The sequence below is a fragment of the Chiroxiphia lanceolata genome, chromosome 14 (assembly GCF_009829145.1).
Source record: "Chiroxiphia lanceolata isolate bChiLan1 chromosome 14, bChiLan1.pri, whole genome shotgun sequence".
Classification (NCBI taxonomy): Eukaryota; Metazoa; Chordata; class Aves; order Passeriformes; family Pipridae; genus Chiroxiphia; species Chiroxiphia lanceolata.
Window position 1 is genome coordinate 15,128,306 of NC_045650.1, and position 17,265 is coordinate 15,145,570.

General features: G+C 37.6%; 1 protein-coding gene across 9 annotated transcripts in view; it reads right to left on the minus strand.

Moving 5' to 3' along the window:
* MTM1 (myotubularin 1) overlaps window positions 1-17,265 on the minus strand; it is a 40,218-nt gene that overhangs the window by 4,539 nt on the left and 18,414 nt on the right. For all 9 annotated transcript variants that reach the window (XM_032702198.1, XM_032702192.1, XM_032702197.1 and 6 more), the window contains 8 exons: window positions 12,613-12,696; window positions 11,246-11,395; window positions 9,234-9,422; window positions 6,404-6,589; window positions 5,166-5,372; window positions 2,423-2,515; window positions 1,472-1,585; window positions 996-1,172 (listed from right to left, as the gene is read on the minus strand). In XM_032702198.1, the coding sequence (XP_032558089.1) occupies window positions 996-1,172; window positions 1,472-1,585; window positions 2,423-2,515; window positions 5,166-5,372; window positions 6,404-6,589; window positions 9,234-9,422; window positions 11,246-11,395; window positions 12,613-12,696 (1,200 nt within the window). The remainder of the gene's footprint in view (window positions 1-995; window positions 1,173-1,471; window positions 1,586-2,422; window positions 2,516-5,165; window positions 5,373-6,403; window positions 6,590-9,233; window positions 9,423-11,245; window positions 11,396-12,612; window positions 12,697-17,265) is intronic.

Sequence of the window (17,265 nt, forward strand, 5' to 3'; positions counted from 1 at the left end):
AAAAAAGCTTTAAAACAAGAACTTCAAATTAAAATACCCAAAATATTAGCAAAAAGCCATAGCAAACTGCCTGGCTTCCCTGCAGCTTCTAAAGTGCTGTAAATAATGCAGGAGATCGGCTTTGGTAAAGGGAGTGCATTGCTTCAAAACTCCTGACTCATTCCAGGGGCTGGAGTGTGAAGACTGCTTCTGTCAAAGAAATTGTCCCTCTATCTTGTCCTACTCAAACCTCCACAACTTGTTAAGGAAAGACAAGTTAGTCTCTGTGCACTATCTTCACGTGCCACATTGCTGAGATTTTGAGCAAGATTGTAACAAACATCCAGTGTCCATATACTAAACATTAAAAGCACAGAACTCAACTATGTGTAACTTGATAAAAGCTTTTCTGGGCTTCCAGTCTGAGCCACTTGTATAATTTTCAATAACAGCCTTCCTTCACAGTGTAAACAAAGTTGGGTCATCAAAGTTAAATAAAAAAATTACATCTTACCATCAGTAGAAGCCATCAATACAGAGAGTTTTGAAAGAGAAAGGACTGAAAAGGTCATTTAATTTCTAAAGAACTTCATACCCTCTCTCAGAAAAAGAAGAAAGACTAAGCAAGTGCAACTAAGCATGTTTGTGATGCTAATGCCCTCACTCTTCAGGGATCAGCAAGCCCCGTTTCTAAGCATTGTCATTCAGCATTTAGTAGCACCAAATGCCCTTAAAAAAATGTTCCCGAAGCTGTCTCCAAGAAAAGGGGCTAGAAAGAAGTCGAGGACGACTTGCTACTAAACAGTGAAATAAAGCTCAGTGTTCTGAGAAGAGCCGAGTTCAAATAAGAGAGAAATGAGTAATTACTTTCACCTTTTTTTCTCCATCTGTACAAACATATTATTAAAAACCCGAACAGATTACAGGTACTATCCTACAAGTCAGTTATAATACAAAAACTTTCATATTTCCGAAGTCTAAAAGCATTTTTTGTCCATTACAGAGAATTTACTTACTTGTTGCCGAATTCTTGGGTTCCACCTGATGTAGTAATTGACCCAGAGCTCTAAGTGACGCATACTGGCTACTGGATAGAGTGCTCGGTTTAGCTCTTTACTATAAAAAGGATTGGTGTACTTAGATTTTTCACTGTTTATCAAAGACCATAACGATAACGTTTTCTCAGTCACTTTCTAAAACGAAATTGAAATAAGAACAGTAAATATTTGCAAAAAAAAAATCAGGAAATCCATCACAGAAGCCATGGCTACATTCTAAAATTAATACACTTCTGGTTTACTTTGAAGCATAAGTTACTGTATTAGAAAGATTCCAAAATCAGTGCTTGACAAGTATTGCAGTGACTGCGTACAACTACTGCCAAAGAAGAATAAAGCCAAGGACTATAACCAAATACAATACAACCAAAACTTTTTGTAATCACCTAGAGTCAGGACAACAATGCAATTAAACAAGCAGTGGTTTTACTAACCTCTTTTTCTCTGACAGACTCGCTGTTATACAAGAAAGTACCAAACCGGCAGCTGTACAAGTGATCCAGGATTGTAATCAGGAACTGCTCATTGAATTCAAAGGCTGTAGGAAACTAAAACCAGAAAAGACAAATTCATTCTTTATGCAGAAAAAGCAGAGAGATATGCACGTGCCCTGCTTGAAAGGCTAAAGGTAGAGTTTAGAAGCCACTGTACATCTACAAATAATTTTTAAGGTAATATTTTCATGTACTGCATAGCAGACTAAGTGTTCAGATGACACAAGGTGTTCAACTTTCTCAAACTAGCCACTAAAAGAAACTCTTCTCAAAATGCTGTGCCTTTAATTTATAAAAAGAATAGAAGACAGATACATTTTCATATTTTATGTCTATAGTGCACTCATAGTGCAGCACCATACAGGACAAAAAAGGTTTACATCCTAATCCTTGCCCCTAAACAGACCAAGTTCACTGCTTTGTCTCATTACTTATTGAACATACAATATTTAAATCACAGCACTCAGAAGATCTCAAGCTTCCTTTTCAAGCTTTGACAAAACAACATGTCCCTGCAGTTCAAGGGACAGCTTCACAGAATGGTGAAATGAAACAACAGACTCCATTAAGCCAGTTGGATGCAATTCCTGTAAAAGCATTCTGCTGGGTACAAAACATCCCTCAGTATGTTTCCAAGAAGTGTCCAGGACACATCAGCCGTGCCTGCACAGCCAATGCCATGTCAAGCAATGTAACTACAAGCTTGTATATCACTTTCAGAAACAGGGTAGAGAGATGGTACAGTTTAAAAGTAAATACATGCTTTTTGACTACAGGTCAGAGCAGAGGGGTACACTGTCCTCTTCAAATACTTTTTTAAAAACAAAGATCTATGGGTTTGATTCAGAAGGTAATAGTGTGAAGAGATTACTGAAAAATAACACAACGTACCTGTTTAGACATCTGCCACACACAATCAATAAACTGGAGGAAGATGGGTGATCTGTCTGCATCAGCGTGATTTTTATCACCATGGCCTATTCTCTGAAATGAAGCAATATAGCCTCCTGTTAACCAAAACAGGCATTTTATGGCAACAGACATTATTTCTTCTTTTGTACTACAACATTCTTTTGTAACAGAGCAACTTCGTCTTATAATTTACAAATTAGCTACTGCACCAAGGAGGAGAGATTCAGATATAGAGAAATACTGCAAAGCTGTTCCAAAGATGTCTGAAAAAAATTCCAAAGTGATAACTGGTCCTGTCACAAAAACGTGTTAGTTATTGGACAAGAAGAACTGTTGAAGCATGCATTACTTAGCAAATAATCAAAACATATTTTGAACTATATTTACATACTAAGTCTGTCAAAAGCCAAGTTACATACTTTGTCTTCTTTTGTATTTTAAGCCACTGGAGAACCCAGATCAAACTACCCACACAGAATCCCCTCTTCCCCCTCCACACTTGAACCTTAAGTAGTCAGCAAACATGAGGGAGCTCAAGGAAACGTTCATGTTCTTGACACAAAATTAATACAGATTTTTGAAGTTTGGGTGAATCACTTATTCTGAGGAGCCTAAAATAACAATCAAAGGAATTCTCCCCACAGACAGAAAAAAATTTACATTTGGTAAAAGCTGTTTACTTCCTTTTAGCATCTGATAGCTGAGAACAGGTAAGATTCAGGGAACAGAGATTCTATTAATTCCACAATTCTGTTTGAATTTACTTGCCTGGAGGAGACAGGCAAGTCTTAGTACGTTGAACTAAGATGTTGTCTATCTGCCTGTAAGATCACCAGCTTAATGTCTTAAGGACATGAAAAATCATAAAACCCCTACACTACTCTGTACAATGGCTTGCAAGATAGTTTAAAATAATAGAATTGAGTGGTAGGAAATAGAGGGAGATGAGAGATTGCAGCTGAACTCAGTCAACAGTAGCAAATTACTCGAAAAGCACTATAGGGAAGACAAACAAATTGGCCTCCTTGCTCTTCAGTTTTCATGGTCTGAAATGCTTGCTATCTTTTAACAGTCATATGTGTTCAGTAAGGAGTAAAAGTCTGTCTACTTTCACTAACATTAGCAGTTTTAGGATGTCTGAGTATTTTTCATCTATAATTATGTCTTGTATTTGTCATATTAGAATGAAATTCCACATAACAAGCAATTTTATCATCTGCATAGTGCACTATGTTCACTACACATAGAAAAGTTGGGGTGGGGAATTCCTTTTCAACAGGGAAACTTCTTGCACACATCATTAGATAAAAAATACGGAGAGGAACTTAAGTATTCTACTATTTAGTTATTTGATATTAAATAATGCAAATTGCAACTCTGGTTCCATGAAAATGTGAAGCTTGCTCTAACCCAGACAATATAAGTAACATCCTAGTCCTCAACTCCTCACTTGAGGGAAAACATAACAACAGTAGTTTCAGAGGTGATGTTCAGGAAATGCTCTAACTGCACTGAGTGTCTAGCCCTCACTATTCAAATTCACAGCTCAACCAAATAATTACCAAACTAAACCAGGGTATGTACAATCAAATATTTTTTGCTTACATTATCAGGTTTTTTTCACAGAGTCTTTCATGTTGGAAAAGACCTTTAAGATCATCAAGTCCAACCATTAAGCCAGCACTGACAACTCCACCACTAACCCATGTCCCCCACAGGTTCTTAAATCCCTCTAGGGATCCTGACTCCACCACTTCTACAGAACACTTCAGGAAAGACCTACCTTCACTATAAGCATAACAATCCATCACATCGAAATTTACAGGGCTCTCAGATTACAGCAGGTGGCTAAAGAAGAGTGGCTTCAACCATTTGCAAAGATTGCTACTTGAGTGAACAAATTGGGAAAATAAAATAGCAGTTTAAGCAAAAGCAGCTACTTAAATCATCCTTATTGCTGCTGCATTGTCAGACATGAACCAATGGACTGAGCGAGTCACCTGGAAGGGATGTGAAGTCCTGCTTCACTATTAGGGGAAAAACATTATCCATTAAAGAGAGAACACAGTCCTTTGACTACCCAACTAAAATGAATAGTTTAACAAAAAGAATCACAGATTATTTGAATTTATTCATAATAGTGAAGGACACATATCTTTCTTTTTCTACTTAACCTTCTAAGCATCCAGAAGACAACTGAAAAGAACAAGAACCAGCATTACTGGTGACAGCCTCTTGAGAGGTATAATGACAAGTTTAGAACATTTTGGGAAGCAGCATTCAAAATATCACAATATACACTGGCCAGACTTATTCATCTGCTTTTTGTGACATTCAAAACAGTCCAAAGGGAGAGTGACTGAGAACCTCACGTCCCAACTTTCTCTGATCTTTGGCAGAAAAGTTTCAGAGGATGTAATTTTTCTGCCTTCTTATTTTCTTTGCTCAATAACCACAGTAAGCCTAGCAATTCTGTGGTTTTAAAAAGGATGTAAAGGACGAAATATGAGTTTTCAGAGAAAGAACAGCAAGAAAAACACTGACCAAACTGGCCCAAACCCAAAAGCTCTACTCAGTTTTTCTACCTGGAAATGTTTTAAATCCAAATTCCAAAAAAGTGAAATGAATTATCAAACCTTTACACAAACCAAGTATCTTAACATTGAAACCTCTTTAGAAATTTAATACCGCACGGTCCTTTCGATTATCTTTTAATTCTTACCGATGCAAACTTGTGCCCAAAGCTTATCCACTCCTTTTGCACCAGAACTTCAAAGCCTTCGATGGTTCTGTAGTAGCTGTCCAGCATCAGCATGGCCAGGGAGGTGAGCTGTGCCGTGCGGTCCCAGCCGTCGCTGCAGTGAACCAGCACAGAGCTCCGGCCCGACGACACCTTGTCTGCCACCTGGATCGCCCCTGTCAGCACAAGCTGGCAGGGAGGAACACACACCGAGCAACACACATTGACTTCTGCTAAAATGATAATGCTGCACTGATTTATTTGTGTCTACAGTACCTAAATTAATAGTGTTTCCGTTCAAAGACCTAAAAAGCGCGGTGCAGTTAATTGGAAAAGAATTTTCTAGGAGATCAAGAAAATTTCTTGTATAAAAATAGAGGAACGGATTGGTTCCCTAATCCCTTAGTAAGATCAAATTCATCTCACAGCAAATTCTTAAAAAATGGGGCAGAAAACAGTAACCTTGATAAACCAAAGAACATAAGCTTCTTTTTTAAAGAAAGAGAGGATTTACCATAGGATATACCCTCTAAAAATTCTGTATTATTTCATTTGGCTTCTTTCTTTGAACTAAATTCTTTGAATTATCTCAGTTGTTGGAAAAAAGAACTTGTACCCTTCTAATATGCTTATTTTCCAAATATTAAAATAAATTGAAAATTTTATTAAAAAGGATTCATTACATAATACTCTAAATACTTTTGCACAGCTGTACTTGAAGCAAAAGGTTCAGAGGTCAACTAGTAAGAACATTGGTGAATTACCAGTTTAAGTATTTTACTTGTGCTACAAGACGGAAATTACAAAATTTACTACTAAATTTACAAGAGCATAATTCACAAAATAAAGTCACATACATACTGACAACTAAAGTATTTACTAATCTTTCACAATGACAGTTATCTGTAGTCCTGTATTGCCAGAAACCAAAATCAATCAGTTTGCATACACCTAAAGACAGTTAGTCTAAGAATTCATTCCTCTATTAAAGACATTTAACTTGAGGCAGACAAACACTGAATACTGTTACTTAGTAATGATATCTCATAATATACTCTCAGATTAGTTGGCAAAAAAGTCAACACTCACTGATGCTGGCTTTTTAAGTCCAAGTAGTTCAATGAGTTCCATACCAGGACTATCTCAAAGCTCAGCAAAGAAAGCAAGTCTGATACAACAGATCTGGACAAACTCTTTTCAAACCATCAAGAAACAGTTACCTTTATATGTTCTAACCAATGGGTAGATTCCAGACTGGACAACCAGTGTGATTCTTCCACATTAGGATAAACAATGTCCTTCAGCTTCTTCAAAGATTCCCGCATGACGTGAATATTGTGAATGTCCAAGAAGAAAAGTTCTGCATTGGGATATGCATCTTCACCTTCATATCCTCCCCCAGTTGCCTACAAACAGGAGATCTGAAATTAACTTTAGTCATATGCACACTGTTACAGCAGCCTTTCAACAGAGCAAGAAGGGAATGAATGTTATTTATACTTTATTTTGTAGTTGGGCAATATATATAATTTCAGTTGCTTGTTTAAAACAGCAGTCTTGGATATAAGCTTTGGAGGGGCAAATGCTGGAAGTGAATACATGGGGGGTTTCCTTTGTCCAAAAGGATAAAGTATATGAAGCACATGAAAGCACATGGTCAGAAAGACATTCAAGGTGCTCCAGCCAGCCTAGTTCCTTTCAAAACCTTAAGGAATCAATGCTAAAGGGGAAAATTATTTTAGATTAGCACTGAAAGGCTGTTTGTACTATTGGACCCAGAAACCTTTGAAGAGGGTTGAACTAGCCAGGTAAGGGACAGTGGGCCAGCATCACATCTGCTTTGGGAATAAAAAGATATTTGGACCTGCCTCATTACTTTTGGGACCCATGGTGGAAACAGCTTTTCCTTGACCAACAGACATTACAATGACATTATTTTTTCTTTTTTTTATGTTTTTCTTTCACATCAAGGCTTAAACAAACTCATGAAAGAAATCAACTTACTTCCCAGACACATTATTAAAATCCAATTAAAACAGATCACACAAACAGCTATTACTCATAACATACTAGGTTCACCACTTCCAGGGAATAAAATTGCCTATTTCTTTGTTTTTGTATCAATCAGAGAAATTAGGTCATAAGGATTTGTCTCTTCCACCACTTATTCAAAACAGAGCAAATCTCAGGTTTACCAGTACAAACTTTTTAGAAAAAAAACCCCACAGCAAAACACCAAGCCAACAACAAAAAATTCCAGTGATGTTCCTGTGTTTTAACTGCCTTGTTATTTAACTACTAAAATTGAACTGATATTGAAATAGATTAAAATGATAAAATGTTAGGCCAAGTAAAATGAAATTTAAGACTTCAGTTAGGAATAAGTTACCTTTAATTTAAAAATGAAAGACAGAATCTATACTTCTTGAACATAAGAAGTAATTAGTAATAACATTAAAGTTTAAATTTTCTAATACTAAATTTTATTGTTGAAGACTAAACATACATTTAGACCATTAAGAAATTAAAGAGCCACATAAGTAAAAGGTCTGTTCTACTGCCGCTCTCAAAAAAACATTTCACCACCACCACAGCAGAGGATGTGCCTGGTCACAAAAGGGAGTGGAAAAACCACACATATTTTAGGGCACAATGCCACTGATGAGACTTTCCATAGACAGAATCATGAACTCTTTAGGTTGGAAAAGACCTTTAGGACTGAGTCCAACCATTAACCCAGCACTGCCAAGTCCACCACTAAACCATGTCCCTAAGTGCCACACCTTTTAAATACCTCCAGGAATGGTGATAGACCCACTTCTCTGGACAGCTTGTTCCAACCTTTCTGTGAATAAATTTTTCCTGACTTCAAATTTAAATCTCCCCTGGCACAACTTGAGGCCATTTCCTCTTGCCCTATCACTTGTTATTTGGGAGAAGAGACCAACCCCCATCTCACTACATCCTCCTTTCAGGTAGTTGTAGAGAGTGATAAGGTCCCCCTGAGCCTCCTTTTCTCCAGCATAAACACCCCCAGCTCCCTCAGCCTCAGAGAGCTGCAAAATTGCAGCATTTCTTGCAGACAGCAAAAACATGCCGTGAATAGGGATAAATAAATTTTGCCTTTATAAGCCATTCCAGCCACCAACTACACATCAGACAACAGCCTAAAGCACAGTATAGCCTTTCCCCATGAGTACCACCTACATTGCTGCACAGCAGCACAGTATCTCTATTCTATGCTCTCTGTCTCCTTTCTCAACTGTGGTGTTATTCTCAGAGCTGCCAGGCTCTGCACTGAAAGAAGAAATGACAGTATTTTTCTCTTCCCTTTGAGTATTATGAAGTCCTGGTGAGGAATGATTGTAATTTTAGCATTTGGGCTGCTGCAACTCCTATTGACTGTGTGGTTTTGACCTATGTTCAAGGAACACAGGAATGCACGAGTGGCAAAGCCCAAGATTTTGCTTATACTAATCTTCACGGCTGTTCACAAAAACTTTTTCCAGCGGTGATCAACTCTGACTTGCACTTTTTAGATCACTGTCCCTCAGACCCAGAAATGCACTCTGTTTCTTCTACTACTCTGATGGAGCATTTCGTATTTAGACATGTCAGGAGTTAATTTAAACACACGGGTGAAATACACAGAACTTTAAAAAAACCTCCAAACTGTGCTTCATGCTTCAATACACATCTGTGTATCAAGTTTGTCCATAATATGTTAACTTAATTTTTTTCCCCAGTTCTCACAGTGCAGAGGGGAGTCATGCCTGATTTCAGTCCCATGCTAAGATCTGTGCTTGACTAATGACACAGTAAAGCATATCTGGAAATCCACATATGGTCCTGAAACCCTGCTTACTTTAGGCACTCATGTCCTTTCACGGCCTTAAGCCTCAGTATTTGATTATGTACATATGTATTTGACTGTGTAAATTTATCTATATTAAGATTATACTACTCCCCAAAACCTTCTCACAGAAAACTCCAAACTAAGTGTCCTCCCCACTGCCTTCCAAAATAGGGGTATTAAAAGTATCCGTTTACCTTGTTTGCGACTGCGTTGACATTGGGCCTGGCGTCGTAGATGGTCAGTTTGGAGATCTGCCCGTTGGCCTCCCTGATGATATCAAGATATCTTTCATCATCTTTGTTCCTCTTGCCACTCATTCCAACCAGGGGCTGACTGCAGCGCATGATCACAGCTTGAGTCTCGGGGTGAATCCACGACAGGACCTGCTCACGTGTCACACACGCATCAGAAAAGCAGCATTTTATAAAAAAACCATAACTTAAAATTTAAAGCTTTAAAAGAGGTAACGTGGACATTAACACCTTTTATTTTGTCAAAATACAATCCCTAGACACCTCACCTGCTTTTACTTTAGTCTCATAAAATTTAACAGTAATCTTTGAGTTCATTCTCTTACATATTTAATGCTTACTGAAATCATACTTACCTATATAATCCTGTGTATTTTACTATTTTCGTACAAGTCTTAGGTTACACAAATAATTCTGAAAAGCAAACTAGAAACAAACACAGCAATACCTGCTGAAACTAAGAAATAATTCAGAAGAATGAACTCATTGTAGAAAGAGTGACTAAGATGCTCCGATTCTACAAGAACAACTTTTCCCCTTTTTTTTTGGATAAGGAAGGGAAGTTAAACCTTTCTGCAGTATCTTGAATGTTTTCTGTTCTCTTTAAAGCACATTTTGTTCCTCAGCCCTCTTTACAAAGAGGAGGCACTGGAGCAAAGCACATGCTGCCTTTGTTGTTGTTCTGAGCCGGAGAGGACTTGCCACAAAAGAGAGACAGAGAACTGCCTGGGGAACAGATGCTGTGCCAGAGATTAAAGATAAGCAAGAAACCCAAGAAGCAAGCAAAAAAATGCAAATTCATTGTCGGAAAATATTAAGAAAGAGCATTCACACCCAGTCTGAAAGTTGTGGGTTACAGAGTAAAAGAACATCAGAGTTCAAAAAAAACCCCAAAACAATCCTCAGAAAGTGTTCAGCCCTGAAATACACTCTGAGCTGTAGATCAGAAACAAGACCTGCCAGTGTGTGTGCAGGTGAGCATGATTGGCTATTTCCTGACAAGAATAAAATTACTATTTAAAATTACTATTTTAATAAAATTACTACTCCCAAGGAAATTACTCTCACTGTACAGGCATAAGAAAAACCCTGTCATGAATTCTGAGATGACAGGGATGATACAGAGAAGTTATAAGAACTATACGCACACTCTACACATTACATATATATATTCTATACATGTTACATATTATACAGATATGTGTGTATATATATAGTAAATTTACAATTATAGGCCTAGTCTGTCAGTAAATACCATATCTAATAAATATTTATCATATTGAGCTGTGCATCTGTTTGAAACTAACTGAGATTCAAGGCAGCTTTCCAATAGTGGCTAAAAATACAGCACATCTTCCACGTTTGCCAAATGCAAATATTAGTTAAAACAAGTGTTAGGATAGAAATTACTATTTTCTATAGTGCTGTAAAGAGCTGACACATAAAAATTCTCTTACCTCAAAGAATTTTCATTGCAGAAATATACTTAAGTCAAATGGGTTTTTCTTAAATTGCACAAACTAAAAGGCCAAAGAATTCACTACAGAAACCACGCATGAGGTCTTATTTTAGGATTGACCATTGGAACTATGTTTAAATGCCATGTGGTTTGCTGACAGGATAACATTATGGGCATCCAGCAATAGTCAACCAACCAGTGCAGATGGCTCATCCTTCATTAAGAAAAGGGAAACTGCACTGCTGGCTGTTGTTACCAGAAAAGTCAAGTTTAAACAAATGAAGCTGGAATGGGTGATTGTCGTGGGGGAAAAACGGAAGCGTGGCTTGGCCAAGACACCAGTTGCAAGGAGTGAGACCCACCAGCCAATCAAAACTATTTTGCTGTAACCATTTCCAAAAAAAGCATCCTGTTTGTCATGTTCAGCAGAAAGTTGTACGGATGTGTACTTAAAACGAGCTGCACCTTAAGGTAAGTTCCATCACATAATACTCACCGGGATTCTGTTTCGGGACCTAAAGGCAGCAACTTTCTTGAGATCCTCATCTGTTGCATTATATGGCACGACTAAGAGTGCTGGGTACGTGTCACACAGCCCATAATGTTCGTTAATAAAAGTCACTCGCCACCGTTCGTTAGGCAGTCCCTGAAACGTAACACACGGTTTTGCTGCTTGTCTTTGGCTGCACAAATAGTTAATTCTGCTCTTGAATTTTACATGACATTATGGCCACATGGTGGCAACAATCTACCAATTTAACCTAACTGAAGCACTGATCAAAACAATAGAAGAAAAAGATTACAGGAACACACAAACCAGATCATTGCAGATGGATCTGCAGCCTTAAACAGCCGCACAGCATTCTCATACCCTTATGTACAGAGTTTGAGTCTTACAGTAAATTACAAAACAGTGATTGAAACTAGGAGATATATTTAACTGTGGGACTGAGGAAAGAAAATTAGCTTCTCTCCTTCCTTAAAGCTCTGCCTTTCCACTTTCTCTGCTGTGGTCCTAAGCAGCTGTGGGAGGAAGTCCCATAACAACCTCTCTTCCCTGTAGCCCAATACTACCTTCAGGTTAAAAATATGATTCAGGGTAACTTTCTGATTGAGAAAGAGCAACTCCTAGTTGCAGTCTGCCCAGTAAGGCATTTCCAGGAAACTGAGAAATACTGATAAGCCCTCCATACACACAGCATGGGGTTTGTGTGGGTGTTTGTATTTTCACTTTTTTGGGTCTTAGGCTTGAACCATGAATCAAAAAAAAACAACAAACCTACAGAGGAATAAAAAATAAGTAAGTTCTTATTGTCTGCTATTTAATCTTTTTAAATTTTGTATTTAAAGCAAAAAATAAATTATCTGAAAGACATTTTAAAATTAAATATATCATCCTCTTTCATTGACATTTTTCCAAAATCACCTAAGGAGCAAGGTAGAATACTGATAGACACTGATAATTTCTGTAAAGTAACACTGTTTCTAAAACAAGCTGCTTCCCCCCCCCTTTACTTCAGGAAGTAGGAGACCAAATCAAATCTACGTTTAGGACACTGTAGTTACATATTTTGCACAATCTCCCCACCCCCTGTGGCCTTAGCAGTGGCACATTGTAAGAAGCATCAATAACCTCCTTCAAAGAGCAAAGACTACCTTCCTGTGATATTCTTGGTTTTTTAAAGGTTCCAGTGTTTTATTTCTTTTCTTTAATTTTTTTGAAGTTGCATTTCCATTCTCTCCAATTCTCAGCTCCACCCTCCCCAATAACAAAAAATGGTAAGAGCAATGCACAAACAGTAACTCCTCTGTGCAAGTTGTCAGATGTGAAAGCACCAGGCAAGGGCAACTTTAGTAACTCACTTGTCTCCTGTATTCGGACATCGGGTTGTACACCATCCAACCATTTTCAGAAAACTTTTCTTCATTTACAAAGGCAAAAAAAAGCTGTAAGATGTAAGAGAAGCTGATTACACACCAAACTTGGACTAGAATTGGCAAATACGAGGGCTCATCATCAGTCATACCCTAATCCCCACCACAAGACAGGACTGACTGCTCCATGCCAGCCCCACTCTCTCCATTTAAATCTGGTATGTCCAACATTGTAAAGCAAAGAGCAAGAAGTAACAGAAGATGCAGATCTGCTAATGAAATAATGAAAATATGACAATAGTTAGGAGGTGAAAAAATAATAAAAACTATAAAGCTTAAACAGTTGGATCTTTTTTACTGTTAGGAGCTTTAAATATTTTAGAATGGTTTGTTTCCTGTATTTCATATTATCACCAAGTAAACTACCATCTTCTCATCAAAATTCCTCCAACAGGCACAGCTGCAGTTACTACACACAATACTAAATGCTAAATTCAAAGTGTAAAAAGGTTGCAGTTGCTGTTCATTTCCATTAGGAAGCAGCTGCCTTTCTGCATCCCCTCCCCAACCGATCCTCTCTAAGAGAAATCCTATTTACTGTGAAACTCCACGAAAATTTAAAAGTTGCCACTGAAAATTATATGGTTACACTACCTACTTTTCTCTTGCTTTATTGCTCACTCTCATGACTCATTTATACAACACAGCATCCTCAACCAGCATTCCAACAAGTTCCTCATACCTTTTAGCTTCCTCCTCCTTTCAACCAATTCCAAGTGGGCTGTATTACCTAACCCTTTTTTTTACTTGGTTTGTTTTTACAGTTTATGATGAAAGCAAAAATAATGTTTATTTTAAGAATCTCCTTCACTGAGAAAATTGATTTTGGTGGCCTACAAATTCTTCAGATGCCAAAAGGAGCATGAAACAAAGTTGCTTAAAAAAAATAAAAAAAAAATACAGAAGAGAATGTGTTGTCCTGAGCTAACTGAGCAACAGCAGGCAGAGCAGAAAGTACTCTAGAGGCCATTATAGTTCATCTGTAACAAAAGAGCTGAAAGCTTCCTAGCTATTCAAGAGCATTAAAAGATTGGGTGTTAAACCAAACATCCCATCTGCGTAATTTTCACAGGTGCAGACTGGAACTGAGTAGAAGTGCAGAAAACAAAGCAAGCAAGAAAAAAAATATGTGGTCTAAGGTGCCATGAATGATTATGCCTACAGAGGTACAGCAATGCTTCACACGGGCACCACAGCCCCAGAGGAACAAGGTTTTAGATCTTCTGGAAGCAACCCCTAATGGCCCCAGGCAATTCTGTTCAGCCCAATAGGTTACACTGGTTTAAACACCTCTAATCAAAACACAAAACTGAATCCTTCAAAAATGAGGAGTTTTTTTCCTCGTGTATTTCAAATAAACAAGTATTTTAAAAGGATGTTACTGCTCGCACAAGATACTTTATCTCACTGGTTTTATAAACTGGAATTTTAAATTAAGTCGCTATTTTAGAGCAAGTGCACTCACTTGCAGGCTTGCAGAAGTAAGAAATGCATCCCCAGTTTTTGTTTTCTGAATTTCTTCGCCATTTTTAAAGGGGTAGGCTTGCAGTGCAAGTAAACATTACAAACTCTTCTGACTAAGTAAAGTGGTATCAAGTGGTATGGAGGGAGAGATGAAGAAAAGGTGGACATAAACCATATCAGAAAAAAGAGTTCACTTAGAAGTACATGCAAGTATCAAAAGTTAAGCAGCAAAACTGAAAATGGTTGTTTATTTTAATTGTAAAGTAGGAATACAGCAAAACAGGAATATCACTATCTGAAGCCGTAGATCCAACTCATTTGCTTAACTATTAATAAAATGCTACACACAAGAGCCATCCCCTCCTCCCAAAGGAATTTGCTAGATCCCAAAGAGCAACTATGCTAAGAATTCACCAGGGAACCAGAGACAAAGGAGAAACTTATAACAGTAGGAAATAGAAACACTGGAATCCTAACAGATCACTTAAAAAATGTCTCAAAGGCAGGAATAAGTTATTTAAGTTCCTGCTTACTGCAAGTTTCCTCATGAGAACTTAAAAATTACCCAGCTAAAGCCATGATAAATCAAGTAAAACACATGAGTTCATTACAGGGCACCGTGACAGCTGTTATGCAGAACAGTTCTTTACTGACAAAAAAAGTTGTTGCTCCAAAATAAAAACAAATGGCAGCTACACTGCTCAGCACAAAAATATTCACAATACATCAAGTGGAAAACTGTATTTTGTTTCCACCTTTTAAAAACCAGGGTTAAATTTACTATGCATGAGGAGGGGAAGGATTGAATCTTTTCTGAAAGAACAATGTCCTACTGTGTACAGCGTGATTCATTCAAAATGCTTGGCTACAGCAGCTTTACCACATCTGCTACAAAAGATTTCACTCACACAGACCACAACTATCTAGGTGGACAATTATGCTTCATCAGTTCTGTTGACATTCTGGGTAGTGCAAATTCTTCCTATATTGCTCAATAAAAAAAATTCACTGGTAGAATGGATGAACCAGCAAAACTCTGAAGTCTAATGACTCACAGAACACTACAATGAATGCAAAGGTGTATGGAGCAAAATCTGGACTTAGATTTTTATGTGAGCGTTCAGATACTCTGCATACGTTTATACTCAATTCATATATTTCTATTTAATTTCAAATTACAGTTTGAGTTTAACAAGCGACCCATATTAATAACCATTTTAATACCAAGAATCAAACACTTAAGCAAACATAAGATCTATGCTTGGATTCAATTGTATTTTATGAGCTGTGTCAGTACAAGCCATTTTAGCATGTATTTGGACGTTACTTTTATCTGTTAGAAACAGAATGTGATAACGAGCAATATTAAGTAATTTCTATTGAATGATGCTTTTTGTTGAATGGGATATTTTCTTATTCTAATGCACCAAGTTGACAAACCCCATTATAGCAAAGAAGTCAAGGTGGTAAATACATATTTAGATCCCAGAACGGTTTGTTATAGTTCAGGCAAGTTTCACATCTGCACTAATGACCCACATATTTCCACTTTTCTCCTAAATAACCCAAGATTATGGATTAAATGCAGTATTCTTGTAGGTGTATGTCTTGATTAACTTAACTCTGCTGAAGCTTTTACCTCACAGGGCACACAATCTGAAGGCAATTCTACAGCACAGCAGGCAAATGGGACAGAAAGAAATTACAGGAAGAAAAACTTATGCCACTGACAATATAATATGCATAGGTTCTCTTATCACTTGATGTAAGATTTGAGAGGTGCCATCTTAGTCAAATTACACGGCTTAGCTTTTTGTGGATACAGGTTCCTTCACATAAGAGCCCCTCATACACACACAGCTCTCATGTAGGGATGAGAGCAGGGAGGTCACTTCACTGCCCACAGGCATTTAGAACAGACCAGCTGGGTGTGTATTTATATCCTTCAGAGTGTGGAGGGCAGAGGAAGGTCAGAGAAAGGAACTACATGACCAGCTATCAGAATCACACGTCCCCACAAAGCAGAAAAGCCTTGCCAGCCTCTCTCAAGAGCATCATTATTCACACAGGTAAGCCTTTCAAATACCAGAAAAAAAAAAAAAGTTGGCCAGTTTACACCTTCTTCACAGACCTTCCCTTCCCTTCACAGCTGTGGTACATCTCTGCTAAACCCTCCTTCTCCTTAAACAGTACTTCAGGTACTCTGAGTCTCCACCCTGACCTCCACTCATTTCTTTCTTCCCTCCACACACAAAGTTCCATTCCTTCTCTCATTGTTAATCCTGCCTCTCCAACAAAAAGCTGTTCTCCACAGCTCCTACTGTACTGAGTCTGTTTTCCAAGGAATTAAGTCAACTGCAGCTTCATCAGACGTGTCCAGATTTGACAAAAATTATTGTAAATTAAAAAAAACCAAACCACTACACACAAAAGATATTCAGGTTCAGAACAATACTGCAGTAAAATAAAAGTGTTTCAGTGAGGGTTTTTTTAGATCATGAACAGGTTTTTCTAAATCAAGAACATATAATCATAAAACAGAACTGTTGTTTGTACAACTGTACCTGAGCCAGCTCTACATTCATTTTTTTATCTCACATCTTGGGTTCAAAGCAGGATAGCTTTGAGTCACTTCCAATGTACTGACCACATCTATTCTAAGTTTGATGGAGATTAATGCTACATGTCTGATGCCAGTCCATCAATTCCAATTAGCCTATCAACTAATTAAAAATCAGTTTCAAATTCTTCTGCCATGGGAAACAAAGAAGAAATCAAAGAAAGAATTAAAGAGGTAAGAAATAATAAAAAAAAGGATAGTAAATGAGCACTCAGAACACTTACAGGGTGCAAGGCTTGTGACTTTTCAATACCTGCAGTTGGCAAAAACAAGCAAGACTCATCATGCATCTCATCATTGCAAAAGCAAATTAAAGCCTCTGCACAGAACAAAGGTAGGGATTTCACTGCAGATCCACAGTCAAAAGCAAACAAATACTGCTTCACGTGAAGCAGAAGGCTACTACTTCACTTCAAAAAAAAGCCTTTAAATCTTGTAACATTTTTGGTAAACTACTTTTTATGCTCCAGTGTACAAATAATTGTTTACTTCCTCGC